Raw genomic sequence first — 27,937 nt, 5'->3', positions numbered from 1 at the left:
ATGCAAAAATCAACTAAATGAAATTATTTTTGGGAACTAACTTTAAAGAAAAGAGGTACATTTATTATGACAGCAAAATGGTCTATAATATAAGTAGTGTTTTTGGGTGTACAAACACACACATACTTAAAAGGATATATATATAGAGACAGGAGAAAACTTGAAGGGGACTTTTTCAAATTAGGGAAGACACAAACGAGCGAAACAATGGTCCGCTGAACATATCACCAGTGAAAAACCATTCCATCACCCCTTGATTTGAGGGTCTGAAATGCGATGATCGTGCACCGCTAGCTGGATAGCTATTTCCAATCGGTTACACTAGTCACTCTCGTTCTGCAGCTGTCATTGCTGCATCTACAGACAGGGTTACCTTCTCTCATCATGCTCTGGCGACTCCTTGTGGTAGGTGAGGCACCAGTGACCTCAATCGGAGCTGGCCGAAGCACTTAAGCATAGCAAACAAAAATTGTGCCATTTCCAATCAATTCAGTAAATAAATAAGGTCTTATGGGCCTTCAGAAGAAAACTGGGACAACATTTAATGGACTGTGTTGATTGTTGAAAAAAGGATTATTACAGACATATGAATGCTGTGTCAGAACATTTTCAATAATACATTTTTATTTGGTCCTTTTACCATTCTGTGTTTTTTCGTTATTATTTTACTGTTGATGAGCTACGTGTATTGGCTTTTCTCGAGCATTAGGTAATGGCATTGCCTACTGCATTGGCTACTTACAGAATGGGCAGCCTTTGGGCAGTAAATTGACCTTTATAAATTTCCCACAGACATAGTCTTGGGTTTAGATGAGGCTGCACGAAAGACTTTAGTAATAATTAGTTAATGATTTGTATCTACTTTACTCATACATTTCAGTGTAAGTAGTATTCATTAACACAATTCTTTATTGCTACTATCCGATCCATAAAATCATCAATGTAGTTACTATAAAAATATATTTATAAATACGTTGACCGCTAATATATTTGTTAATAACCTCATGAAATAACTCCTTCACTAGTTTGTTATATCAATAATTATTAATTTTAGCAGCTGGATAAATCATTTATAAATGTGCATGACAATACAAACGTCAAAACCCTTATAATGGATATGAATCATTACGGGGCTTTTGGCATCTGAAATGATCTGACCAGGAGGGGGACAGTATGTGTTTATGTGCGTGTGTGTTAAAGGAGGTGGGGGGTGGGTGTTGGAGTGAAGGAGGGAGGGAGGGAGGAGAGCATTGTGAGAATTCCTGCTGTGTTAGCATCCACCCAGCAGCTCCGTCAATACTGCATACAGCTGACAAACTGGCAGAGGTCCCTAGTGCTGCATTCACCAGCTCTGTCTCAGTACGACAGAGCAGCTTCCACAATTCCCCCTGATCACTCTCCCGCTCAAGACCTTTTTCACAGGGACGGCACACTTCCCTGGCCACTACTGCTGCATCGCAGGGACAGGAGGAGAGACGGGCTGACCTGGAACTGATACGGAGTAGGAAATACTCAGTTAAAAAGACACCAGTCCCGGAGGGCGGACAGATTTCTTGGTGGGCCGGTGCTACAGCATGCTGCGGTGCTCCACCGTAAAGGCTGATCACTGGGACGTTTGACAGTCAAGCACTCAGTGGTGCACCTGCTGCACGTTGGCTTGTTGGGTAAGATCAATTCCCTTTTTTACAGTCAGCCAGAGAAGATTTTATGATTCTGTTACTGCTGATATGGTATCTCAGTGTCCTGTTCGGTATATCATTAGACTTTACTACTTTCTGTGGTCTGCCTGTGGTTCAACACTATGGCCATTCAGCATTATAGAGCCAAGGAAGTAACTTGGCTCTGGGCCAGTTCCACAGATTTCTGCAGTCCTGCTTAAAGAAGTGGAGCGATGTGATGCAGTGACACAGTGTACTAAGTAGTCTCATCAACACACACCAGGAACTTCACAAACAAACACACTCTTACACAGTGGAAAGTGTGTGTGTTTCGGACTTAACTGTATAATAGAGAGAAACATTTCCAAACTGGTTAAATCAGAAAGACTTGACTAATATGTACATTTTCCTTGTCCCCATTTTGAAAATAATTAACCTAAAAGTCTAGATTTAGGGTAGAAGTTAGGTTTAGGGTCAGGTATTTGACTAGGTTCAGTTTAGGGTATAAACATTAGGTTATGGAGGTTAAGATAAGGGTTTGGATTTAAGGTTAGGATTAGTAAATGTAGGATTTTTAGGGCAATCAGCTTTGGTATGCCCAATAAGATAAATGGTTAATGGTGTATGTGTATAGGGTAAATAAATGAATTGAAACATCATTAAAAAAAATCCATCCTCAAAATGGATCCCCTGAAAATTCCCATGTACTTGTGGATGAGTTTATATAATTAATGTTTAGTTTTATGTTTGTGTGTGTGTGTGTGTTTGTATGCGAGCACTGGTGCCTGTGTTTAAATGTGCCTGTGTCTGTGTGCAATTAATGTACACGTAGGTGTTGAATGTGTGAAACACCTCTGATATTTTGGTTGTTTCAGTCGTTGTTTCTGACCATGGAAACATTGGTCCCCTGCAGGAGTGGACACCCCTTGATAAAATGCTATTCTGGTTTTCCATGACATCACAATTCCTTTGGCCTAATTGGGAGGCAAATGCTGAAAGTAGCACCAAAATGGTCTGAGGTTTCTCTATAGTGACCCTCCCAGCCTCACATTGGTTTCATTCTCCATTATATGTTTCGTATCTGTCACCTTAAAAGGTCCTATTCAGCCACCATGTTCCAGGGCCTGTTCTATTACAGATAGTGGTGTTTTCAATTTCATTTAATTTCAGTAAATTAATTTCAGTATCATAATTTTTTTTTTTTAACTTTATCTTTAAAATTTCAGTTTCATGTTTGGAGTGGTTTTACATGGTTAAATAATTTTCGATAGATAGAGCTTGTCTGGAAGTATGCCTGCCTCATCCCACCAAGTCTACTAAATGGTTAGCCTCTGAATTCCACAACCAGCTCAAGAAGCTGACCTCTGCCACCTGATCACGGTAAAAACACATTTCAGACGTCATATGTTACATTCCAGACCTAACAGCTTTTGCTCGTATTGCATGGAAACATCATACGTTACATTCAAGACCTAACAACTTTTGCTCATATACGTTACATTCCGTATGTCAAAACTTTCACCTGTATTGCATGGAAACATTATTGTCTATAAGCTATAGTAAATACTTGAAACTGTCTTTCATATTGGACATAATAGATGCATTAGATGTTGGAGCAATGGTTATGCTAAAATAATTAACCTAATTACCTCCCATGACAGAAGGCGCCTAAACCTTTCCTAGGTTTTGGCCCCTTTTAGGGAGTTTTTCCAAGCCACTGTGCATCAACACTGTTGTTGTTTGCTCCTTGGGGTTTCCGGCTGGGGGTTTTGTAAAAGCACTTTGTGACTGCTGATGTAAAAAGGGCTTTATAAATACATTTGATTGATTGATTAAGGACACATTTTACAGTGGAGAAACAACATAACATCTCAATTGGGGCTCACCTTAAATATAAAATATACTTTGGAAGCATGTACAAGACAAAGGAGAATTAACTTTCTTACAATGTAGGATTGTTTGTCATGCTTCTAGAGCCTCTTATTGGGGAGTGTGGTTGGCTCTAATACAATGTAAATGGGTAGCCTCTGAGAAGAAACAAAAAAAGTCATTTATAAGCTTCTTTACATCATTTAACCCCACCACTGCAAAAAAACAACATTTCCCGGGCCTGCTTTCTGATCAATAGAAGCTTGTGCAAATATTAGTTGGATCACATCAATATGATTCAAAGACAGATAGAGGTTTGTTCTGTCTACGTTTTGTAAATTAACATGTCTCTTAACTGACTGCTGTGTCTACATTGTGACTAGATTAGATGTTGCCTTGCTGAATGCAAATTATTTGAACAATGTTTAAAAATAATTACTAAATTCAGTGGCAGTCTGGGTCAACGATTTTAGTGGCAGGTATAATAAGCATTTCAATATTCTGTCCATCCAGATCTGTTTGTATTTGATTGATATCACATTGACACAATTCCTGCCTGACCTCTGGAGGTGCTCTGGAAGATTTGATCCCAATCAGATCACAGTGTCTTTTAATCATCTACCGTGTCTTTTAATCATCTATCAGCACGTTGACAAGATCAGGACGATGGGTACAAGTTAGTGCTAGGTATAAACTAGGCTTAAGGCTAAACAAGCCAAGGATTTGATCAGCGCTGCAGGTTTTCTGGCATTTTAGGAACTTTCAAAGTGAGGTTCACTGCACACACCTTAATCAAGCTCATGAGAATCAAACATGCTAATTAGCTGTTAAATGTCTTATACCAAAAAAGCTGCTCAAGCAATGGTTAACACTATCTTAAAACAATTCCTCAAGCTTATCTTGTATTTTTGCGAAGAGGTGTAGAGATGTGGTCACACACCAGGCCTGAGGGATCTGTTAGTTTGTCGCAAATTCTGGTCCTTATAAGCTGTGGATCTAAGACAGGGGACAGATTTACCTGGTTGAGATGTTGCAAATACAACTGACCAGTCGCACGTGCTTGAGGGACAGGTTGTCTTGTTGGTGAATTGTAAGGGCTCTTCACCTCTAGTCCTGAATTGTCTAAACAGATTGCTTCTACCTGGTAGATAACTGAATTTGGGTTGACTTGGGTCTGATTCAGTCTCTGATAAAATGACAGGAGAATGTTTTTTCCCTTCCAGGACGGGAGTTGAATAGACCCAATATACGGCATTGAGGGCCGACATGCTAACAGAGAAAAAACACACTTTTGCATAGAATTACTGGCGAGATCTTGACCACAACTAAGTGATGACTTTTACCAAATGATGGTGGAAATTACACCTTTAGGAATGATTGCGCCACATGCTTGAGACCCCAAAATAATTTGATTGATGTTTATCTGAGACGACCGGCTCTGGATTTCACTGATTCTGTGAGGAGGTTTGGGCATGGCTAATGTTGTGTTATTGTCCCCAGGGGGCACAATGCTGCCTGATGTTTTTGATTTGTGGATGGGCTTCATAATGACACGGATGGGACAATATTCTCCTGGATGTTTAACCAAATATGCCTACTGAGTGACACCAACCACTCCAATGCACCAGGGCAGAGATAAGATAACTTATTGGGGCTGTGGTGGCGCAAAATGATCACAAAATCCAGAGTCCCTATTCACATACCCTTTCCTGAGTGATGGATGTGCCCATCAGACTAGTTCTGGTCCTCTGTGTCTTGGAGTGGCCGGGAAGTGGAGGGTTAAGCCACAATGGCAAACTCCCTGCAGCATTCCATTGAAAAAGTGTTACATTTGTGGAGAGAAGTGAGTGAAACTGACAGCTTGTTTGCAGCAAGGATTATTAGCACTGCTTGGGGACGGGCGCAACGGTGAGCAACTGGAATCTGCGTCATATGTTGTGAGAATCAAATCTGCTTAACCTACTTTGGGTTAGCACAAAATATCTCGGCCCTGCCGGAACGACAGCTTCGTTACATTTGAATTTGTGTGGTATTATTGTTATGGCAAGACGGACTCTTCAGTCTTCGTTAAGCTCTTGACCCTAAACGATTTCTTCATAGGGAAGTGTTACATCTATGTCATTTTATTTAGCAACTTCCGTACTGACTGTATATATTCGGATTGGCGCCCATGGGAATCAAACCCAAAACCCTGACCAAGTCGGCGACACCTTGAGAAAATGTCATTTTTAGATGCGTTATCAGTGGGTGGTCACACTGTAGATAATAGAATGAATCTGTCACACAACCACAAGCAATTTTGAGAAAGAGTTGGTTTGCTGGAGACAAAATAGCAAACCTGAGAAAAAGTCTAAGCTTTGTTCCCGTCAGATGCAAGCTTTTTTGTGTAGTTGCTAAGCTTGTGGTTAGTTAGCTGAGCTTTCAGTTCAGCTCATCAACAAATCAAAGTAAATGTGTGTCTGATGGAAGGTGTGCAAAAAGCCTCTTTCCCGTTTGATAGATGGTACACTATTTCAGGAATGAAATACTCTTTCTTTAGTGATAAACTGTTTCTTTAGTATTATATATGGTTTATTTTCTGGTATACTGTTTATTTTGTGGTATACTGTGTCTTGGGTGGTATATTGTAAAATTAGTGTGGGAAAGAATTCATGGTTGCCATGGAGATTTTCAGAAATCGTGTGGGATATACAGACTCCCACATTCTGCCCAAAAGAACCAGGACACCAGTGGTTTACTATGCTCATATTATACTTTCCTTTAAAATGGGACTGATTATTGAAGAGACCATGTTGCTTCTTCACTGCTTTAATATTTTAGGATCATTTGAAATGTATGATGAAATACAGTATATAAACACTGTTTATGTAACAGCATGACAGCAATGACATCACATATACGTCTTACTGAGCAAAAGGTGTTTCACGGTCTCATTTTGTCTCTGGAACTTTGCTCTATTCAACAGTGGAAGCTTCTTTTTTTTTTTTTATTCAAGGACATTGAGCTGTGCTCCGAATATCAAGTACTCCATGTAGTAGCCCCACCAAAGATTGGTTAGCTCTCGAAAATGAGTCCCACTGCTTTGGGCAATACTACTAGCATGTGAATGCTTGTTACTGTACTCAAGTACTGCTCTCATATTCCGATCAACAACTGAATTGTTTAGCAACTTCAAGTGGGTCAAAATTCCGCAAGTTATGGCAGGGTTGTGTGGGCAATGGGTGGCAGCAAAACAAAGGTGGTTTTGAAATGCATGGAGCCTCTGCTTCCCTTCAAGCACCGCGACACGAAAGTGAATAGGAGCAGGAGCTGTTAGCAACACTTATGTATGCAACATTAAGTGATAATGTACATGGACAATGTTACCAATTAACACTGTTACTTCTACTTTAAGGGCATTAGGACACATGAGCAGGCACGCACACACACACACACACACACACATAGACACACACCCACACATTAGCTAGATAGAGGAAAGACCAGTGTAGAAACCGGTGGGAACCTTTTCTCAGCTTTATGTTGTTGCCAAGTGTTGCTGGAGGGCAGATCGCACAGGAATATTAATGGAAGCTCCCCTATACAACCTTAGGGAACCGAGTTTGGGACTCTATAACAGACACATCAAAGAAAAGAAAAAAGAAGACGGATCTCTTTGATATGCTTGGATTCTGATAGGTTGAGAGTCCACCAGACACCCAGTCCCTTTCAAACAATTTGATGATAAAGGGTTTTTTTTGGGAGCGGTGTGAAAGAAAGATGTTCACAATGCCTGTGAGAGCATTATGGATGGTGATATGAATGTCAAGGGTTGTTAGTCCTGGTTAGATGCTGTTGCCCATGGTTCTCAAAATCATGAATGGCTAGAAAAGTATATGGTTGGTGTTAGTAGTTAATGTTGTCTCCAGGCTATGGCACATACTGCAAAATTTGGCCTATCATTCTATGGGAATGACATATTAAGTATTTATACAAAATACTGCGAGGCTCTTAATGGATTGGTATTTTTGCCTTTGATAATATAAACAAAACACTTATCTTTTACATCCAGTCTATTCTGAGTCAACCAGTTTGTATCGCAAAACAGAAGCTAACCAGCTAATAACGTTAGCTGTTCTTCCCTGAGTCTATTATTATAATATTATTATTATTTTACCCTTATTTTACCAAGTAACTTGACCAAGAAAATATTCTTATTTACTGCATCTAGCTGGGTAACAACTAAGGTTGACTTTTGTTTCACCTTTTGTTTCTGGTTAGATGCGGTGATCCTGGTTAGATGCGGTGACCCTGGTTAGATGCGGTGACCCTGGTTAGATGCGGTGACCTGGTTAGATGCTGTGACCCTGGTTAGATGCGGTGACCCTGGTTAGATGCAGTGACCCTGGTTAGATGCGGTGACCCTGGTTAGATGCGGTGACCCTGGTTAGATGCAGTGACCCTGGTTAGATGCGGTGACCCTGGTTAGATGCTGTGACTCTGGTTAGATGCTGTGACCCTGGTTAGATGCTGTGACCCTGGTTAGATGCGGTGACCGTTGTTAGATGCTGTGACCCTGGTTAGATGCGGTGACCCTGGTAAGATGCTGTGACCTGGTTAGATGCTGTGACCGTTGTTAGATGCTGTGACCCTGGTTAGATGCAGTGACCCTGGTTAGATGCTGTGACCTGGTTAGATGCTGTGACCGTTGTTAGATGCTGTGACCCTGGTTAGATGCAGTGACCCTGGTTAGATGCTGTGACCTTGGTTAGATGCAGTGACCCTGGTTAGATGCTGTGACCTGGTTAGATGCTGTGACCCTGGTTAGATGCTGTGACCTTGGTTAGATGCTGTGACCTTGGTTAGATGCAGTGACCCTGACACCTCTTATCACTGCCCTTCATCCTTCATCATCTCGGTTAATTCAGAGCATTGTTATAAGGTTAATGTCAACTGTTCACAATCCTTAGGCAAACTAATATGAACAAAATGCCTGGTGGTTCACATAAATGCATACACACACAGACGCACATTCTCTCTCTCTCTCTCTGCAGAGGCACTCACAAAGAACCACAACAAGTCATGTTGGTGCTGACTGATGGTAGGGCTTTTCCAGCGGAGGCCGGTGAGGGAGCTATTCGGAGGCTCTATGTAATATGGAATCTCTTTGTTCCTCCTTCCACCGGACTCCTGTTCCCTCTCTCCACTTCCAGGTGGTGATGTGGAGGAGTTGATGTCAACAATGGCTGGCCTGGACCTGCACGTACTGATTCCCCCGTTTCAGCGGTGTCGTCGTTACCTCCCGACCCAGCAGCCCAACCCTCGGATCTGACCCCGTCTCCCCTCACCTCCGCTGGGCTTCCTCCAGACCGGCCTCCTGGCTCTACCCTGGGCCCATCATGGGAGGATGCCTCTCCAAAAGCAAACCAGGTGGCCAGACCTCTGCTAACCCCCTCTTAAACCTTAGGGTTGGATCTCTTGATCTTTTGATGAACTCATGTTTTCCATTAATCCTGGCTGGAGCTTTCTGTATTTCCTGCTGATTCTCTCCTGATTATGGGAATCCTCCAGCCAGGGAATATATTGAAAGTTCATGGAATTTTGTACCCCTAGTCCTGCCCTGCTTCCAAATCCTGGAATAATTGGCACTTGTTCACTGGCTACATATAGGTCATGCAAGCTCTTCTCCTGACTGCCTTTGTAGCATAGTGTTTTCTGGAGGAGGAATTTTAATGCTCTCAATTTCATAGCCTTCAAGGGGATTACATAGTCAAATGCATGGCACAATTTATGGCTATTTCAAAAATATATATAAATGTTTCAATGCAGTCAACTTATTGAAAGGACAGTAAGTGATTGTTTCTTCCAGCAAAATCACTGCATACTCTTACATTTTTTAAATGTTGATACATTTTGATCTACTTCAGCAGATTTACAAAACAAAAGTAAATGAAACAAAGTTCTCCCAATAACAACCACTTCAATACCACTCCAACAGCTAAAATTGATTTAGTGGAGGGGGTAGGAAACTTAGGAGGGATAGTCTGCTGCTATAGCAGATATATCAGGGGGTGGTGTGTTGGAACTGAGGTCTCTCACTGTGAAAGGTCTAATTAGTCAGATTCTGTAGGAAACAAATGGGGCCCTGAACAGAACCTTGGACAGAGCGCTGATGAGTAATAGTCTAGTTAAGAAAATAACCATCCTGGATTTTACACATTGCTGAATTAATTCATATTTTTTAAATCTTTATTTAGAATGCAGCATCACACCGTCAGGAAAACACTTTTTATTACAGTTGTATTCCATTGTCATTTTTCCTGTATAACAAAATATTGTAATTAACTCATAAAATGTTCCTACAATGCACTTTTCATTGCGGTCGGAGTCAGGGCTATAGAAATAACTTATTGAGTTACTTGATTATTATTGAGTTACTTATTGTTACTTCATGATGATTATGATTAGTATAATCTGATGTGAAACCAAACACATCAGAAACCAAACAATGAACTGTTTTAGCAAACTGTAAAGTACATACATACTAGTTTCTAAGGCAAGCAACCATTTAAAAGAAACAGTGCATAACGCATCAGTGAAAACCATTAGGACAAAGAGAAAGTGGGGTGACTGTATGGAAGAGGGGTGTCTGGGTGGAAGAGGAGTGTCTGGGTGACTGAAGGGTGTCTGGGTGAAGGAGGGGTGTCTGGGTGAATGAGGAGTGTCTGGGTGGAAGAGGAGTGTCTGGGTGGAAGAGGAGTGTCTGGGTGGAAGAGGAGTGTCTGGGTGAAGGAGGGGTGTCTGGGTGGAAGAGGAGTGTCTGGGTGAATGAGGGGTGTCTGGGTGAAGGAGGGGTGTCTGGGTGGAAGAGGAGTGTCTGGGTGGAAGAGGAGTGTCTGGGTGAAGGAGGGGTGTCTGGGTGGAAGAGGAGTGTCTGGGTGAAGGAAGGGTGTCTGGGTGAAGGAGGGGTGTCTGGGTGGAAGAGGAGTGTCTGGGTGAAGGAGGGGTGTCTGGGTGAAGGCGGGGTGTCTGGGTGAAGGAGGGGATATTTCTTCAAAGGTATACAATTCACTCAGTTTTGCTGTCAAGAGGTTTCATGGCTCTTTGGTGCATTGCAGAATTTCAGTGGAGAGAAAGGTCCCTGAATTAGGCTGGCATCATTTAAAAACAATGCAGCTTGCACTACTGGAAGAAATTCTAATCATGAGCAGCTACAAAAAGTTAAAGATAAAAGGATTTAGGACAGTATTTTACATATTTGAGCCCCAATCCAGGCGGTGAAGCCAGATATACACCTTATATGGTAATATTGATTAAAAAAACATAATTGCAAATGCATATGAATGGGTTTTGCTGCTTACTTTTGATGTTTTCAATTATTTAACTCTCCAGTAACAATCTTAGTTCTAAAAGCTATGTTCTGTTAACTCATACCCAAATGATGTTTATCATGAATGTTGGACCTTAATTTTTTGCTAAAGCATGCATTGGAGAAAATGTAAAAAGAAAACTGTTCTGAAACATCTGAAACAAACTGTTTAAGAAATGCATGCTATTTCCTTTGGAGAGGTTCTTTTCATATGAATAGACCGGTATACACCCACAACATTGTGTTGCTGAGGCAGCCCACATCATCCCAACACAGAAAACTGGTTTTTAACATAATAATAAGTAATATTTCGAGGCAACATTTCACTGAAATCTAGAAACACTAAAAGAACACAGGATGGGATTTTATAATATGAGAATAAAGAGAAGGATACAGTGAGGGAAAAAAGTATTTGATCCCCTGCATATTTTGTATGTTTGCCCATTGACAAATAAAATGTTCAGTCTATAATTTTAATGGTAGGTTTATTTGAACAGTGAGAGACAGAATAACAACAAAAAAATCCAGAAAACGCATGTAAAAAAAGATTCGCATTATAATGAGTGAAATATGTATTTGATCCCCTCTCAATCAGAAAGATTTCTGGCTCCCAGGTGTCTTTTATACAGGTAATGAGCTGAGATTAGGAGCACACTCTGTCCAAGGATGTCAGGGACAAGATTGTAGACCTATACAAGGCTGGAATGGGCTACAAGACCATCGCCAAACAGCTTGGTGAGAAGGTAACAACAGTTGGTGCGAATATTCGCAAATGGAAGAAACACAAAATAACTGTCAATCTCTCTCGGCCTGGGGTTCCATGTAAGATCTCACCTTGTGGAGTTGCAATGATCATGAGAACGGTGAGGAATCAGCCCAGAACTACACAGAAGGATCTTGTCAATGATCTTAATGCAGCTGGGACCATAGCCACCAAGAAAACAATTGGTAACACAATACGCCGTGAAGGACTGAAATCCTGCAGCGCCCGCAAGGTCAAAAAAGCACATGTACAGGCACGTCTGAAGTTTGCCAATGAACATCTGAATGATTCAGAGGAGAACTGGGTCAAAGTGTTGTGGCCAAAATCAAGCTCTTTGGCATCAACTCAACTCGCTGTGTTTGGATGTGGAGGAATGCTGCCTATGACCCCAAGAACACCATCCCCACCGTCAAACATGGAGGTGGAAACATTGCGCTTTGGGGGTGTTTTTCAGCTAAGGGGACAGGACAACGATGGAAGGGCCAGGTACTGTCAAATCTTGGGTGAGAACATCCTTCCCTCAGCCAGGGCATTACAAATGGATCGTGGATGGGTATTCCAGCATGACAATGACCCAAGACACATGGCCAAGGCAACAAAGGAGTGGCTCAAGAAGAAGCACAGTGGCCTAGCCCGTCTCCAGACCTTAATCCCATAGAAAATCTATGGAGGGAGCTGAAGGTTCACGTTGCCAAATGTCAGCCTCGAAACCTTAATGACTTTGAGAAGATCTGCAAAGAGAAGTAGGACAAAATTCCTCCTGAGATGTGTGCAAACCTGGTGGCCAACTACAAGAAATGTCTGACATCTGTGATTGCCAACAAGGGTTTTGCCACCAAGTACTAAGTCATGTTTTGCAGAGGTGTCGAATACTTATTTCACTCATTAAAATGCAAATCAATTCATAACATTTTTGACATGATTTATTTCAGATAAACCTACCATTAAAATTATAGACTGATCATTTCTTTGTCAGTGGGCAAACATACAAAATCAGCAGGGGATAAAAAATATATTTCCCTCACTGTATGTATATATACATTTGTATAAACAATATTGCTATGGCAAATCGAACACGAATTGTGAATTCTCTTACGTAATATCCCACATGAAGATCTCTCCTTCAGAATAAAAGATCCCAGACGTTTTGGGATTGATGCCTCTCCCCTTTCCTCTCTCGCAATTGCAGTCACTCTTATGATTTTCCATTGATTTTAATTAAGACTTGCTCAGCAGGTGAACATTCCAGCCAGATTACTGTGTAGGAACCAGATGGTCAGCACATTTTTCCAGCCGAAGAGATAAAGCTGGCTGCAGTGAACACGGGTTACACAACCACTTCTTCAAATGCAGGAATACCAACCCCAGAGGCAAATTATCAGGTGTCATCCAATGCCTGTGGGCACCTCGCGACTAATAAACCCACACATCCCTGTTAACGTGTGTTCAGGCAAATATTTAATGGAAGTTCCAGTGAGCCTAAATAGATTGTACAGCTAAATATTATGTGTAGCCTGCGGTAAAGCTCACACACCAGGTGTCACACAGTAAATCTGCACCCATTTTTCTTTCCTGATGAAGTATTTTCACGGTCACATCAGTTTCATTCAGAACACTTCACGTAGGGGAGTCTGACGCTGAACGCTGCAATCAAAGGAAAAATTCAGATGAATGTCAGTGGATGCTGGTGAGGGCAATGGGTGAAAATGATGACCTGTACTTTATTATTATATATTTTAGTTATTACATTTATTATTGATATTGTCGCTGGGCTCATATCAGGCTGACCATTTTCTGTTGGTCTGTGGCCTGTCATTTGTAGTTGAGGTGAAAGTGGAGCTAACCCTCCTGGACAAAGAAAAGGACACAGACGTGATGTCGCCCAATGGAAAGGCAAGCCCCTTCTCTGACTGCAGACCCAACGGCGCTCTGGGACACTGCTCTGACGAGGACTCTGCCCCCCCACGGCTCTACCAACCCCGTGACTACGTGGAGGCCTCCGTTTGTCATGTCAAGGATCTGGAAAATGGACAGTAAGGCCAAACAAAAGATAAACACAAACCAGGTCATTCACCTGGAAATGGTATTTATTGAACCTTTTTCTTTTCCCCTTGTCTCACATATTTTTTTCCCTTTCTACGTGTGTGCGTGTGTGTGTGTGTGTGTGTGTTTGTGTGTCTGTATTTTTGTGTGCGTGCTCTAATCCTTGTATAGAATGCGAGAGGTTGATTTGGGAAGTGGCAGAGCGCTGCTTATTAAAGAACATGGAGAGTTTTCTGCCATCGCTCACAAGTGTCCACATTATGGGGCACCACTGGTTAAAGGTCAGTCCCGTTCTGCATGGGTGTGCTTTTTTGGTGGAATATTGGTGGGGAAATTCATATTTATTTTTACAGTGTTATTATCAAGGGATGGATTGGTGAATGATACACAGGGTTATATATCTTTGTGTGTTACAGGTGTCTTGTCCAAAGGGCATGTGCGTTGCCCCTGGCACGGAGCTTGTTTCAACATCGCTACAGGAGACATTGAGGACTTTCCTGGGCTGGACAGCCTGCCCACCTTCCAGGTGACCTTTGTTGTTTGGTTGACCATGCCATTCACATTCCCTGCCATTCACATTCCATGCTTTCATATTCCCTGCCATTCACATTCCCTGCCATTCACATTCCCTGCCATTCACATTCCATGCTTTCATATTCCCTGCCATTCACATTCCCTGCCATTCACATTCCATGCTTTCATATTCCCTGCCGTTCACATTCCCTGCCATTCACATTCCCTGCCGTTCACATTCCCTGCCTTCATATTCCCTGCCGTTCACATTCCCTGCCATTCACATTCCCTGCCATACACATTCCCTGCCATTCACATTCCCTGCCATACACATTCCCTGCCATTCACATTCCCTGCCATACACATTCCCTGCCATTCACATTCCCTGCCATCACATTCCCTGCTGTTCACATTCCCTGCCATTCACATTCCCTGCCATACACATTCCCTGCCATTCACATTCCCTGCCATCACATTCCCTGCCATTCACATTCCCTACCATTCACATTCCCTGCCATACACATTCCCGGCCATTCACGTTCCCTACCATTCGCATTCCCTGCCATTCACATTCCCGGCCATTCACATTCCCTGCCTTCACATTCCTTGCATTCACATTCACTGCCTTCACATTCCTTGCATTCACATTCACTGCCTTCACATTCCTTGCCTTCACATTATGTCTTTAAGCTTTGTCAAAACCATGTACACATTGCTCATGTTTGTTTGCTTCAGGTCCGAGTTGAAAAGGACAAGGTGATCATTCGTGCTAACAAACAGGTAAAAACACCTTTTAAAACTGATGATTTCAAACTTACACTTATCCCAATTTGTTGACCTGTGACCTGACTAACATTTTTGTTTCAGGATCTTCAGTCACAGAAAAGGTCAAAGGCCATGGCCAGATGTTCAGCAGTCATTAACTCCAGCACTGGCTTCAGTCACATCCTTATTGTAGGCTCAGGTAAGGTGTTTATCATTGCTTTGTACTGCATTCACTAACCACTGGTAAGTGGAGGTATGTTTGTTCATGTTCAAACTAGGACTGGTACAATGTGTGTCTGGTTTATTATAGGTATTCCAAAAAGGTAACTCAAATTTTTTTGCTGGTCATATAATTAGAATATCATCAAAATGTTTATTTATTTCAGTAATTCCATTCAAAAAGTGAAACTTGTATAATGTATACATTCATTCCACACAGACTGATATATTTCAAGTGTTAATTTCTTTTAATTTTGATGATTATAACTGACAACTAATGAAAAGCCCAAATTCAGTATCTCAGAAAATTTGAATATTACTTAAGACCAATACAAAAAAAGGATTTTTAAAATGTTGGCCAACTGAAAAGTATGAACATGAAAAGTATGAGCATGTACAGCACTCAATATTGAAGACACCTGGTTCCACACTCTAATCAGCTAATTTTCTCAAAACACCTGCAAAGGCCTTTAAATGGTCTCTCAGTCTAGTTCTGTAGGCAACACAATCATGGGTAAGACTGCTGACTTGACAGCTGTCCAAAAGACGACCATTGACACCTTGCACAAGGAGGGCAAGACACAAAAGGTCATAGCTAAAGAGGCTGGCTGTTCACAGAGCTCTGTGTCCAAGCACATTAATAGAGAGGCGAAGGGAAGGAAAAGATGTGGTAGAAAAAAGTGTACAAACAATAGAGATAACCGCACCCTGGAGAGGATTGTGAAACAAAACCCATTCAAAAATGTGGGGGAGATTCACAAAGAGTGGACTGCAGCTGGAGTCAGTGCTTCAAGAACCACCATGCACAGACGTATGCAAGACATGGTTTTCAGCTGTCGCATTCCTTGTGTCAAGCCACTCTTGAACAAGACACAGCGTCAGAAGCGTCTCGCCTGGGCTAAAGACAAAAAGGACTGGACTGCTGCTGAGTTATGTTCTCTGATGAAAGTAAATTTTGCATTTCCTTTGGAAATCAAGGTCCCAGAGTCTGGAGGAAGAGAGGAGAGGCACAGAATCCATGTTGCTTGAAGTCCAGTGTAAAGTTTCCACAGTCAGGGATGGTTTGGGGTGCCATGTCATCTGCTGGTGTTGGTCCACTGTGTTTTCGGAGGTCCAAGGTCAACGCAGCCGTCTACCAGGAAGTTTTAGAGCACTTCATGCTTCCTGCTGCTGACCACCTTTATGGAGATGCAGATTTCATTTTCCAACAGGACTTGGCACCTGCACACAGTGCCAAAGCTACCAGCACCTGGTTTAAGGACCATGGTATCCCTGTTCTTAATTGGCCAGCAAACTCGCCTGAACTTAACCCTATAGAAAATCGATGGGGTTTTGTGAAGAGGAAGATGCGATACGCCAGACCCAACAATGCAGAAGAGCTGTAGGCCACTATCAGAACAACCTGGACTCTCATAACACCTGAGCAGTGCCACAGACTGATCGACTCCATGCCACGCCGCATTGCTGCAGTAATTCAGGCAAATGGAGCCCCAACTAAGTATTGAGTGCTGTACATGCTCATACTTTTCATGTTCATACTTTTCAGTTGGCCAACATTTTAAAAATCCTTTTTTTGTATTGGTCTTAAGTAATATTCAAATTTTCAGAGATACTGAATTTGGGATTTTCATTAGTTGTCAGTTATAATCATCACGATTAAAAGAAATAAACATTTAAAATATATCAGTCTGTGTGTAATGAATGAATATAATATCCAAGTTTCACTTTTTGAATGGAATTACTGAAAGAAATCAACTTTTTGATGATATTCTAATTATATGACCTGCACCTGTAATCAAGCTGATTAACAACAATTACATTTTTAGCCGCCTTTTATGTTTGTATTTGCATAGGGTGCCAATAATTCTGGAGGGGTATAGGGGTATAGAAATAGTGGGGACAGTGGTCATGACCCCCCCCCCCCCCCAATATTACAGACAGCTCAATGTGACCCCCCTGGAAAAGGTTGAAAATCCTGTGATCCATTGACCAAGACCACCCCAAAATACAATACCAACCTATGGCGTTTCCTGTGTATACAAACATACGTCTGATAAAAACTCAAATGTAAATGCTCAACCTGCATGTGGTGTCTCCAGGTCCAGCTGGGCTGGTGTGCGCTGAAACGTTGAGACAGGAGGGATTCACCGATCGGATAGTCATGTGCACCATGGACAAGCACCCGCCTTATGACAGGCCTAAACTGAGTAAGGTTTGTACAGAGATCCAGATCCCACCGCACGGACTATATAAAGACTGTCCTCATGAGGATTTAGTTACCATCAGAAAACTTTATCGAGTTGAGGATGCTGTCATATTGAATGTTTTACCCACCCACCTATGATCTGTAATCTTGAGGTAATACGGTTCCCAGTCAATGTTGACGTTTGGAAGTGATATGTATGAAAAAACTGTTTTCTGACCTGGTGTGGGATAGAGTTGATAATGACCTCAACAAAACTGTGTTGTATTAGTTTCAGAAAATGGACACTTGTAAACTGAGCGCATAACATTTCAACTTAACGTCATCCCATTAACTCCAGACTGTTGTGTTGCTGAGGTGAGGCGTAACTATTGTCCCCCCCACCCCAGTCCTTAGAGAGCACAGCAGAGCAGCTCCGGCTGCGATCCATAGACTTCCTCCAAGACCACGACATCGAGCTGCTCACAGAGAAGGAGGTGAGACTTAAAACATTGGTTGTATAGGCTGTCATTGGATTCCCCATTGGGGAATTAGGACATTTCTAAACAGAATCAAACAGGGAGTTTCAATCCGTCTCAACTTGTTCCAGTAGGATGATTTGGGTTTTCCATTTTGAACATTTACTACAGTATGCTCGACTAGTAAGTGATATAAGCAGATCTGCGTGGTAACTTCCTGGTCCCATGTTCTCTTTCTAAATGGGAATTCTGGGATCTGATAGGCTGTGGCAGTGGATGTCAAGACGCGGGCTGTGACCTTTCAAGATGGCTCTCGGATGGAATACAGGAAGCTTTTCATTGCCACAGGAAGCAAGTGAGGACTAACCTGGAAACTTTCTGCAGTTGAAAGCAATAACATTTTATTTAATTATTTTGTAATTGACATGACCAGTGTTTACATAGCTTATTCTTCTACTGAGAATGATGTACCAATTATGTATCTTGTAAGACCCAAGCCTATGAACTACAAAGGCCAGGATGTTAAGAACGTGTTTCACCTCCGGACCCCTGAAGATGCCAACTGTGTAGCCAGGTTGGCCAACAACAGGAATGCTGTGATTGTGGGAACATCATTTGTTGGTAAGAAAGATGACAAACCCAAGCGGTATATATAAGCCTTATTAAGGGGTTGTGCTTTTTTATGCATTCAAAGTTGCAGTTTGTGGAACCTTTGTTAGGATTCTTTGTATTCATAGTGCAACTTTAATTGGAACACTTCAATCTGTGAATGTGTCCTGTACTGCATATGTAATCCTCTGTTTCCTGCGTTAGGAATGGAAGTGGCTGCTGCCCTCACCGACAAAGCCCACTCCGTCTCCATCATTGGGATAGAAGCAATCCCATTCCAGAAAGCTCTGGGGGAGAAAGTAGGCAGGGCCATAATGAAGGTAGGACTCCCCTGGGAAATCAGGCTCTGCCTCCTCCCTACTCCCTTCAGAACAACTTAATCACCATGGCAACACAGAAAACATACACCTTAAATGTTTTTCATGATCATTGGGCTCAATCGGTGCACATCGGTGTTCATACGTTTATTTGACGACCAGTTAATATTGCCTAATAGTTATTTTTCCTACCAAATTTAACTGGATGTACTGTACAGTGCCTTCAGAAAGTATTCAGACTCCTTCACATTGTTCACGTTTTGTTGTGTTATGGACTTAACTTATAATACCCCATAATAACATGAAAACGTGAAAACCCATTTTTAGAAACTTAATGCCAATTTATAAAAAAAATAAACCTAAATATGTTGTGTACAGCCATGCGTCCACAGGAAAGTTGTCTTTTTTACATATTTAGACCCATGGATATTTGAGATGAATTCCAACCACATTCATTGATAACTATAATCCAATACAACAAATCACATTAAAAATAAAAGGAAACCTTGCAATTTAAATAAACAGACATTCAATTTCCATATGCAGAAAATGTACCTCTAATGTACATCAAATAAAATGGCTAAAATTTGAAATGGGCACCAAACCTATGAGACCAACTCATAGTTTACCTCCCGTTCACCATCAACACAACTCTCTCCTCGGTTCCCAATCACCCAAATTCTAAACACCTGTTCACCCACCTGGTTTTCATTAGTTGATCTCTGTTTAGTTCAATTTCTAGCACTATTTTCTTTGTGAGGTATTGTTTTGTATTCAGTTACAACATAGCCTTTTTGTAGAGTTCTCTACAAAAAGGCATAGTTACAGGAGTTGTTGTTTGGCCACAATGTCAGACACCATGTTTAGCTAAAACATAACACTGCAACAGAAGAACCTCATACCAACCGTAAGGCAAAGAGACAGCTACATTGTGGTTTGGGGCTGCTTTGTTACCTCAGGACCAAATTTACTATAATTGAGTCAACCATGAATTCCATATTGTACCAGAGAATTCTTGAGGAGAATTAAAGGGCCATATGTCACAAAGCAGAAGCTGAACCAAACATGGGTCTTGTAACAGGACAATGATATAAAACACACGACCAACGCTACAACAGAAAAGAAGAAATAAAGGGTTATGGAATGGTTGAGTCAGAATCTCAGTCATTTCATGCATGCAAGAAATCCCTAAAACCTGACATAGTTGAAGCAGTACTGCAAAGACAAGTGGGCAAAAATTCCCCCCAGTCAATATGAGATTCTGAAACAGTTACAAGACACGGCTACATGACCTTATTTCAGCCAAAGGGGACAACACCAGCTATTGTTGTTGTCGTTCTGACAGATGGATCTTTGCCCCAGTTTGAGGTACTGTGTCGTATGGATCAGGTTACTTAGGACCTCTGTTTTTGCTTCATTCATACTTTGCTCAATCCTAAACATTCTCATAGTCTCTGCTACGGAGAAGCAATCCCATAGCATGATGCTCCCACCCCCATGCTTCATGATGAGTGGTACCATGTTTTTGACAGATTTGGCAACCAGGCCTAAAATCATGTTATTTTTCCTCATGCTGATTAAGTACCATTTGTCTGACTCCATGTCATATGCCTTTTGCTTGGAAGTGTCTTCTGTCCAGCCACTCTACCATAAAGGCATGATTGTTTGAGTGCTGCAGAGATGATTGTTTTTTGGCAGGTCCTCCCATCTCTGCATGGAAACTAAGAAACTGCTAGAGTGGCCACAGGGTTCTTGGTCACCTCTCTAACCAAGGCCCTTCTTGCCTGGTTGTTTAGATTAGTCTGGCCAGCTCTAGTTCTTGGTTGTTCAAAACTTCTTCCAATTCACAGTGATGAAGCCCACTGTGCTCCTGGGAATGTTCAATGCTTTAGGAAAATGTTTGATAACTTTCCTCAGTTTCAGTGCTTAAACATAGTTATATCTTGGAGTTCTATTGTGAGTTCCTTGTACTGAATGATTTAATAATTTATATGGACAGGTGTTTGCCTTTCTAAAGAATGTCCAGTCAATTGAATTTGCCACGGGTAGACGCCAATCAAGTTCTAGAGACATGTCAAGAATGATCAAAGGACACAGGATGCATCAATTTGGCGTGTCATGGCTCTGAATACTTATTTCAGATTCATTTTCAATACATTTCTAAAAATGTTTTCTCTTTGTCATTATTGTGTGTAGATTGATGCCCAAAAAACAAATGTAATCCTAAATTGTGATCATAAAGTAAAGGGACCTGAATATCTTCTGATAGCGCTGTTGTTCCGGTGTGGGTTGATTGTGTATGTGCATGTGTGTTGTGTGTGTCTGCATTTTCAGGGAGACTGTGAGAACAGACATACACCGATCAGCCATAACATTATGACCACTGACAGGTGAAGTGAATAACACTGATAATCTCGCTATCATGGCACCTATCAGTGGGTGGGATTTATTATGCAGAAAGTGAACATTCTGTCCTCAAAGTTGATGTGTTACAAGCAGGAAAAATGGGCAAGCGTAAGGATCTGAGCAACTTTGGCAAGGGCCAAATTGTGAAGGCTAGACAATTGGGTCTGAGCATCTCTCATTATTGCATGTGGGGAGCGAAGGCTGGACCCTGTGGTCTGATCCAGCAGACGAGCTACTGTAGCTCAAATTGCTGAAAAAGTTCATGCTTGTACAGATAGAAAGGTGTCAGAACACAGTGCATCACAGTTTGTTGCGTATGGGTCTGCGTAGCTGAAGACCAGTCCGGGTGCCCCTGTCTGCCGAAAGTGAGAATCAGAACTGGACCACGGAGCCATGGAAGAAGGTGGCCTGGTCTGATGAGTCACGTTTTCTTTTACATCATGGGGATGGCCGGGTGCCTGTGCATCACATACCTGGAGAACACATGGCACCAGGATGCACAATGGGAAGAAGGCAAGCCGGCAGAAGCAGTGTGATGCTTTGGGCAATGTTCTGCTGGAAAACCTTGGGTCCTGCCATTCATGTGGATGCCATTACTTTGTCACGTACCCCATTCATGGCAATGGTTTTCCCTGATGGCATTGGCCTCTTTCAGCAGGATAATGCGCCCTGCCACAAAGCAAAAATGATTCAGGAATGGTTTGAGGAACAGCAACAAGCTCAAGGTGTTGACTTGGCCTCCAAATTCCCCAGAACTAAATCCAATCAAGCATCTGTGGGATGTGCTGGACAAACAAGTCCGATCCATGGAGGCCCCACCTCACAACTTACAGGACTTAAAGGATTTGCTGCTAATGTCTTGGTGCCAGATACCACAGCACAACTTCAGAGGTCTAGTGGAGTCCATGCCTCAACGGGTCAGGGCTGTTTTGGCGGCAAAAGGGGGACCTACACAATATTAGGCAGGTGGTCATGATGTTATGGCTGATTGGTGTACATTGTAATGCATACTACTGTGGTGACAATCCCTTATGAAGAGGGTATTCATAGTAAGCCTATCCACCAGCGAGCCATTAGCAACAGTAACAGGGCTATGTGTTTCGATCTTTGAACCTTAACACATCACAATTTCTCTCTATCTCTCTCTCTGTCACTCTGTCTGTCTCTGTCTTTTCAGCTGTTTGAGACGAACAGGGTGAAGTTTTACATGTTGAACGAGGTATCGGAGATGCTTGGCCATCATGGACAGGTATTCCGAAAGTGAGAGAAACAGCATGACATTATGCACATTGGCTCTCTCCTTCCTTCTCCCTGCTGGCCAGTCAAGCCCATTTTTAGGCTTTGCCCAGATTCTCTACCATGCACACTTCAGTCATGAATTTTCACAACAGTGGAAACTTCGTATGCGAATTATTACACAAATCCATGACAGGAAGTGTGCAAGGATACACTTGAGGAGAGGGGTGGGGAATGGGGATGCAGCCATTGAATGCTGATGAATGGGCATGACTGACTCAGGTGAACAACAGTGCCAGCCAACTGAATAAGCAGGCGAGATTACAACCCACTACAACCTCCATTTGGAGTTTGGCAGAGGAAGAAAAAAAAAAAAACATTGGCTTAAAAAGAAAAAAAAAAGAAAAAAGAAACTGAATGAACAATGAGTACAATGAACTTTGTACTCAGGAACAGAAGTAGCAGAGCTGAGGGCAACAGAGTGGTGATGTGTGTTGCCTCACTACTGTCAATGTCATTTTTATGTTCCAGTTGAAAGAAGTTCTCCTGAAGAGTGGGAAGGTACTCAGGGCGGACGTGTGTGTCATTGGCACAGGTGAGGCGACTACAGTGGCTCAGAGAAAGGAATGGCCACCATTTTCTGTGGACGTGAAGGACTGTCATGTACATTTAAGTCCAAACCACTAATGCCACTCTGATTCCCTGGTAAAGAATGAATGGTGTGTCTTCCCTCTGCAGGATCACGCCCAGCCACTGGCTTCCTGAAAGGGAGCGGAGTTCACATGGATTCCAAGGGTTTCGTGCCTGTCAACAAGGTAGAAACTACAACAGTGATGAGTCGCTGGAGCTACAATAATAACAATATAACAGCATTTTTGAATGCATTCATTTAATTAAAAATCCATTCAACCAATTTCCTTGCCACTGTTGCAATGGTACAATGTTGTGACTTCTGCAGAGCCAGTGAGCTGGGATTTGCTGACAGGAAAATTGCAGTTAACATCTAATTTGTTAGGTGGCTTGTCTACAAGTAAGAGATCCTCCTGATCTCCACATTGGCTCCTGTATTCTTCTGGATAACCCTCTAACCCTCAGACAATGCAGACCAACGTCGAAGGTGTCTTTGCTGGAGGAGACATTGTGACATTTCCCTTTCTGGGGCGCAGCAATAAGAAGGTGAACATCCCACACTGGCAAATGGCCCATGTGCATGGTGAGTGTTAAAGTGGGAGTTTTTCAAGGGATCATTCGTTCACCAGTGTATTGTTTTTCATAGGCCCATTTCTGTGTTTTGTTATTGACAGGGCGAGTGGCAGCACTTGGCATGATGGGAAGACCCACTGAGATCAAAACGGTGCCCTATTTCTGGTCGGCCATGTTTGGGAAAAGCATACGCTATGCAGGTGAACAGAGACTCACCCTTTAATTAGCGCATTTTCTACAAAGCCCCTGCTGAACTGTCAGCATTGGCAGTGACACATGTCAATTTGGCTTTTTACCCCAAACAATCTGTATAGTCCTAGGATGTTTAAGTTCTGAGTTCTAGGATGAAGCAATTGTGGCAACCAGCTACCAAAAATAATATATGTAGAGAATCCTGCACATGCAGTTAACTTTTAGGATTCATAGTCAGTAGAAGGAAAGATCCGAGATAAGTCAGATCCGCAGCCTCTGTTCTTGGCCACTAAATCGTGCTGCCAGCACCATTTAGAATTGAACCTTATAACATTTAAGTTCTAAATGTTTTGTTTATTTTCTCTATTGATTATTTGGCAAGTTGGGACTGAATATGTGGCAAAAAGTTATGTGCAAATAGTAATCCTTCCTAAATGCCTTTGCTCCCGATCTCTGTTGAGATCTTTTGTACTGCCACCTAGCTGTGACACTTAGGCTTTGCAGTCATGATAGGAATGAAGTATGCCATCATGGTATGTGTGGTGGATGTGTCTAGTGCACTATTTTTACTGTAATTGCCTGTTCTATTACCAAGGTTACGGAGAGGGCTTTGATGATGTCGTTATCCAAGGGGACTTGGATGAGCTGAAGTTTGTGGCATTTTACACCAGGTATGTGTCCAAACCCTAGCTATATCTACTGAAATGCATTTATTCTATGTGTTGTTGTTGTGTGTTTATTCCATCCAGGGGGGGTTCAATGTTTCCAAAGACTGGACACTAATAATATTTAGTTAATGTCTATATTGATCCCTGAAGAAGGAAACAATTACTTCAGGTCACCACAGGTTGGTTTCCCAATCCTGGTCCTCGGGACCCAAAGGGCTGCAGGTTATCGTTTTTGCCCTGGCAATCACGTGTGTAACTGGTGGGCCAACGTTTGAATCAGGTGTGTGAGTGCTAGCGCAAAAACAAAAACTTTTTGGGACCTCAGGACTAGGATTGGGAAACACTGACCTAAAGTAATTATTCGATCACACCTTTCGGACCACATGAGGGCTTGATAAGAGATAGGGAAATCAAGAAAACATAGATGCAACATGGATGCCCAGATCACTGGAAAACACTGGGACCTGCACCACACTTTTAACACTTTCTTTTTAGATTATTGTTCTTATTTTTATACATTTTTAACCCGGGAACATCCATTTGGTGAGAGAAGGGAGACTGCCCCCCAAAGCTATATGTTAGCTGTCTTGCACAGTGGAAACCGCTGTTAGTGGCCGGATTGAAGACGGGTACTGTTTTATGCTGCATAGGGATATCGACTTGTCCAATATGCTCTGTCTGTTTGGTCCAACACCTGCAACAGGCTGAACGAAGGTGTCACTGTGCCACCACTGTTACAGCCAAACCTAGGATAAAGTTGTCCATGGCACTAGCTTTTCCCAGGAAGATAGTTCTGGGACACCACAGCAATGACAAGCTTCAGCTGAAACTAGACTCCTTTTGCTGATTAGGAGAGATCTGCGGTTCTAAGCCATCAAACTGGGACAGATTAGTGAGGAGGTTCCCCCGACTAAAGTTGTCGGATTCACCGCTCACAGGCTAAGACAGCTCCATGATATCGGCCCATTTCTTTCCTGCCTCGCCTGAAACCACTGACTTGTTCAAAGCTGAAGTTGGGGGAAGGAAGATTTTGTATTTATTTTTAAACTTTACCGTATACGTTATCTGTCTCTTGAGTGTAACTGGGCACAGTTAGCAACAGTGATTGCAGAAACCGAGGCACTAGAAGCATGACCCAAGCCAAAACACACCAGTTGAATCCTGTGAGCAATCCACATTGAGCTTTAATTGGCAATTTAAAAGGTGCAAATGAATAATGAGTTCAGGTCGTGTGCCCAGTGGGAGCCTTGACCGATTCTTCCCTTAAAAATAACTTTGGTTAATTACCCCCACCTACAGGAGTGAGGAGGTGATTGCTGTGGCCAGCATGAACTATGACCCCATTGTATCCCGTGTAGCAGAGGTCTTAGGGTCCGGAAAGACAATAAGAAAGCGAGATGTGGAGTAAGTATCATTTCTATTGTCTTAATTAAGGTTACACTGAGGTTGTGATTGTCTTTAGATGAGCAATTGTGTACTATTAGCAGTTTGTCTTATGTACTAAAACGTTACTACACTATATGGGATAAACTTTTCCTATTTGAATAAGGTGATGAGGGTTAGAATACATTTGCTACTAGGTGTCTGTAAGTTTAAAATGTGTACGGTAATGCTTTACTGTAAACAGTGTCTTATTGTCTCTAATGTTGATCCTTTTATTTCAATTGTGCACTCATAAAATGAAGGATGTTAACCCGACAACGCAAGTACGAAAACTAAGATGCCTTTCTAAGATGTCTTTCTCAATCTCTCCACTAACAATTATTTCATGAGGCCTTGTGTGAAACATTCTATAATACAAAGATCATCCTTAATCGAAAATGCTGTTCAAGTCCCCAGTTTTGTTTTATGACCCTGGCTATATTCACATCACTGTTGCACCAACTGACTAACATGCTCTGTGATGTCTGAGTGAGTTATTTTTTGGTTTTCTTCATGTTGCAGGACAGGGGACATGTCTTGGTTGATCGACAAGGGATCGCAGTGAGCGAGCCTCTATGTTTCAGGCACTCTTCGGTTCTGGGGTTTGTTGGACACTGAACTGTGGACACTTCTGTTGCTGATGTGATGCAGAGCAGCCATACTGTGGACATACAGCAGCAGACCTCTGTCTGGTACTTCTGAGGTCACTACTCCGGAACCAAGACTGAGACAGAGAACCTCCACAGTGATGGACTGGAATGGACATACCATTCTTACCAATAACCTGAGCCATATATGGTCATAACACGGTCCAATACCGTCAGGCAGGTCTGTGTGCTCACAGCGACATTCTGCGACTTCATAGGGAAGCAATCCTGGATGCTGTCTCTGTGCTCCTGCATGATAAAACTACCTGTACACTTTGTTTATAAGGGGCCAGAGAGGGGGATTGACATTTTTTGTACATGCAACTTTGTATATAGCTATAATTCTCAGTACACGGTACCAAAAGAGGGCTGTATAGTTTTAGGTTTTCTATGGTTGAGTCTGGGCCACAGGGCTAAAAACTATAATATATCTGGAATGTACAATGATAGGCTTTCTAATAGATTGACCCCCTTCTTGTAGAAGCAGGTACATTGTTACCTACAAGAAACTGCATAAAACCAATTCTTTAGTTTGTCAGCTTTGCATTGGCATCTGCAACTGCACAATACTCTTTTAAAGCCATGCAAAGTGTCATGCAATAGGCCACATAATCTGCAGAAATGGAATGGCCCTTTCCCAACCTAAAGCCTACAGCACACCAACGCATGTGCGCACACACACACACACACCACGCCCATGCACTTACACACACACAGACACACAGACACACACACAGACACACACACAGACACACACAGACACACACACACACCACGCCCATGCACTTACACACACACAGACACACAGACACAGAAAGCATGAATTCTTCACAAGATGCTACAAATAACTCCTTCAAGGATTACAATGTACCTCTTCTTTTTGGTTACTTGGTCCATATACTGCACAAATGAGAAATTGAATTGTTCTTCATGTAAATGCTTGCGCAATAGAACAGTACATGTCTGTGCTTTCTAACAAAACATACATTTTCTGTTGTTTAGATGTGGTTGTGTCATAGTTGCTGAAGGATGCTTTTGAAAGTCGTCACCTATGAATGCTCTATGTTACTAACTCAGGGAACTGAGGTTTGAGGCCTGGTCACATTGTTAAAACGTATATCAATGGTCCTGTTGCAAAAATATATCAATTTGTTGCTTTTATTTTCTTACCATGTTCTCTGTATTTGAAGATGTCTGTTTTTCAGAACTTGCTGATAATCCCCTTACACGTGTAGCGGAGGATGTTTTCCCATCTCTGTTTTGGCATGTTGAAGATTACGAAATACTTGAGCCCTAAGGTGAAAGACGGGACAGCATTTAAAAGACATGTTCTTCATACAGAGAAGCTTAGAATGGTATTTTTGTAATGGAAACTTTGAAATAAAAGTCTGGAACAAT

The 27,937-nt window shown here is 42.1% G+C and overlaps 1 protein-coding gene across 7 annotated transcripts; it reads left to right on the top strand.

Moving 5' to 3' along the window:
* The first annotated feature begins 1,290 nt into the window (after positions 1 to 1,290).
* Positions 1,291 to 27,937, top strand: LOC105014427 (apoptosis inducing factor mitochondria associated 3). Of its 7 annotated transcripts, none has more exons than XM_020052970.3 (22): positions 1,291 to 1,664; positions 8,561 to 8,607; positions 8,720 to 8,936; positions 13,461 to 13,671; positions 13,853 to 13,962; positions 14,098 to 14,207; positions 14,930 to 14,974; positions 15,062 to 15,158; positions 17,278 to 17,390; positions 17,771 to 17,857; positions 18,103 to 18,194; positions 18,330 to 18,460; positions 18,653 to 18,768; positions 22,349 to 22,420; positions 22,939 to 23,002; positions 23,146 to 23,222; positions 23,503 to 23,620; positions 23,712 to 23,810; positions 24,398 to 24,473; positions 25,770 to 25,874; positions 26,156 to 26,176; positions 26,415 to 27,937. In XM_020052970.3, the coding sequence occupies exons 3-22, from the start codon at positions 8,906 to 8,908 to the stop codon at positions 26,455 to 26,457; spliced, it is 1,818 nt and encodes a 605-aa protein (XP_019908529.1). In that variant the 5' UTR covers positions 1,291 to 1,664; positions 8,561 to 8,607; positions 8,720 to 8,905; the 3' UTR covers positions 26,458 to 27,937. The 7 variants fall into 7 exon arrangements, with proteins under 7 accessions (XP_019908529.1, XP_019908527.1, XP_019908526.1 ...); XM_020052968.3 differs by having other exon boundaries at positions 8,561 to 8,631; XM_020052969.3 differs by lacking the exon at positions 1,291 to 1,664 and adding an exon at positions 2,766 to 3,038 and having other exon boundaries at positions 8,561 to 8,631.

Source organism: Esox lucius, chromosome 13, assembly GCF_011004845.1.
Source record: "Esox lucius isolate fEsoLuc1 chromosome 13, fEsoLuc1.pri, whole genome shotgun sequence".
Taxonomy (NCBI): Eukaryota; Metazoa; Chordata; class Actinopteri; order Esociformes; family Esocidae; genus Esox; species Esox lucius.
The sequence above is the reverse complement of the archived record's forward strand: the minus strand, read 5'-3'. Positions and strand labels throughout refer to the sequence as shown.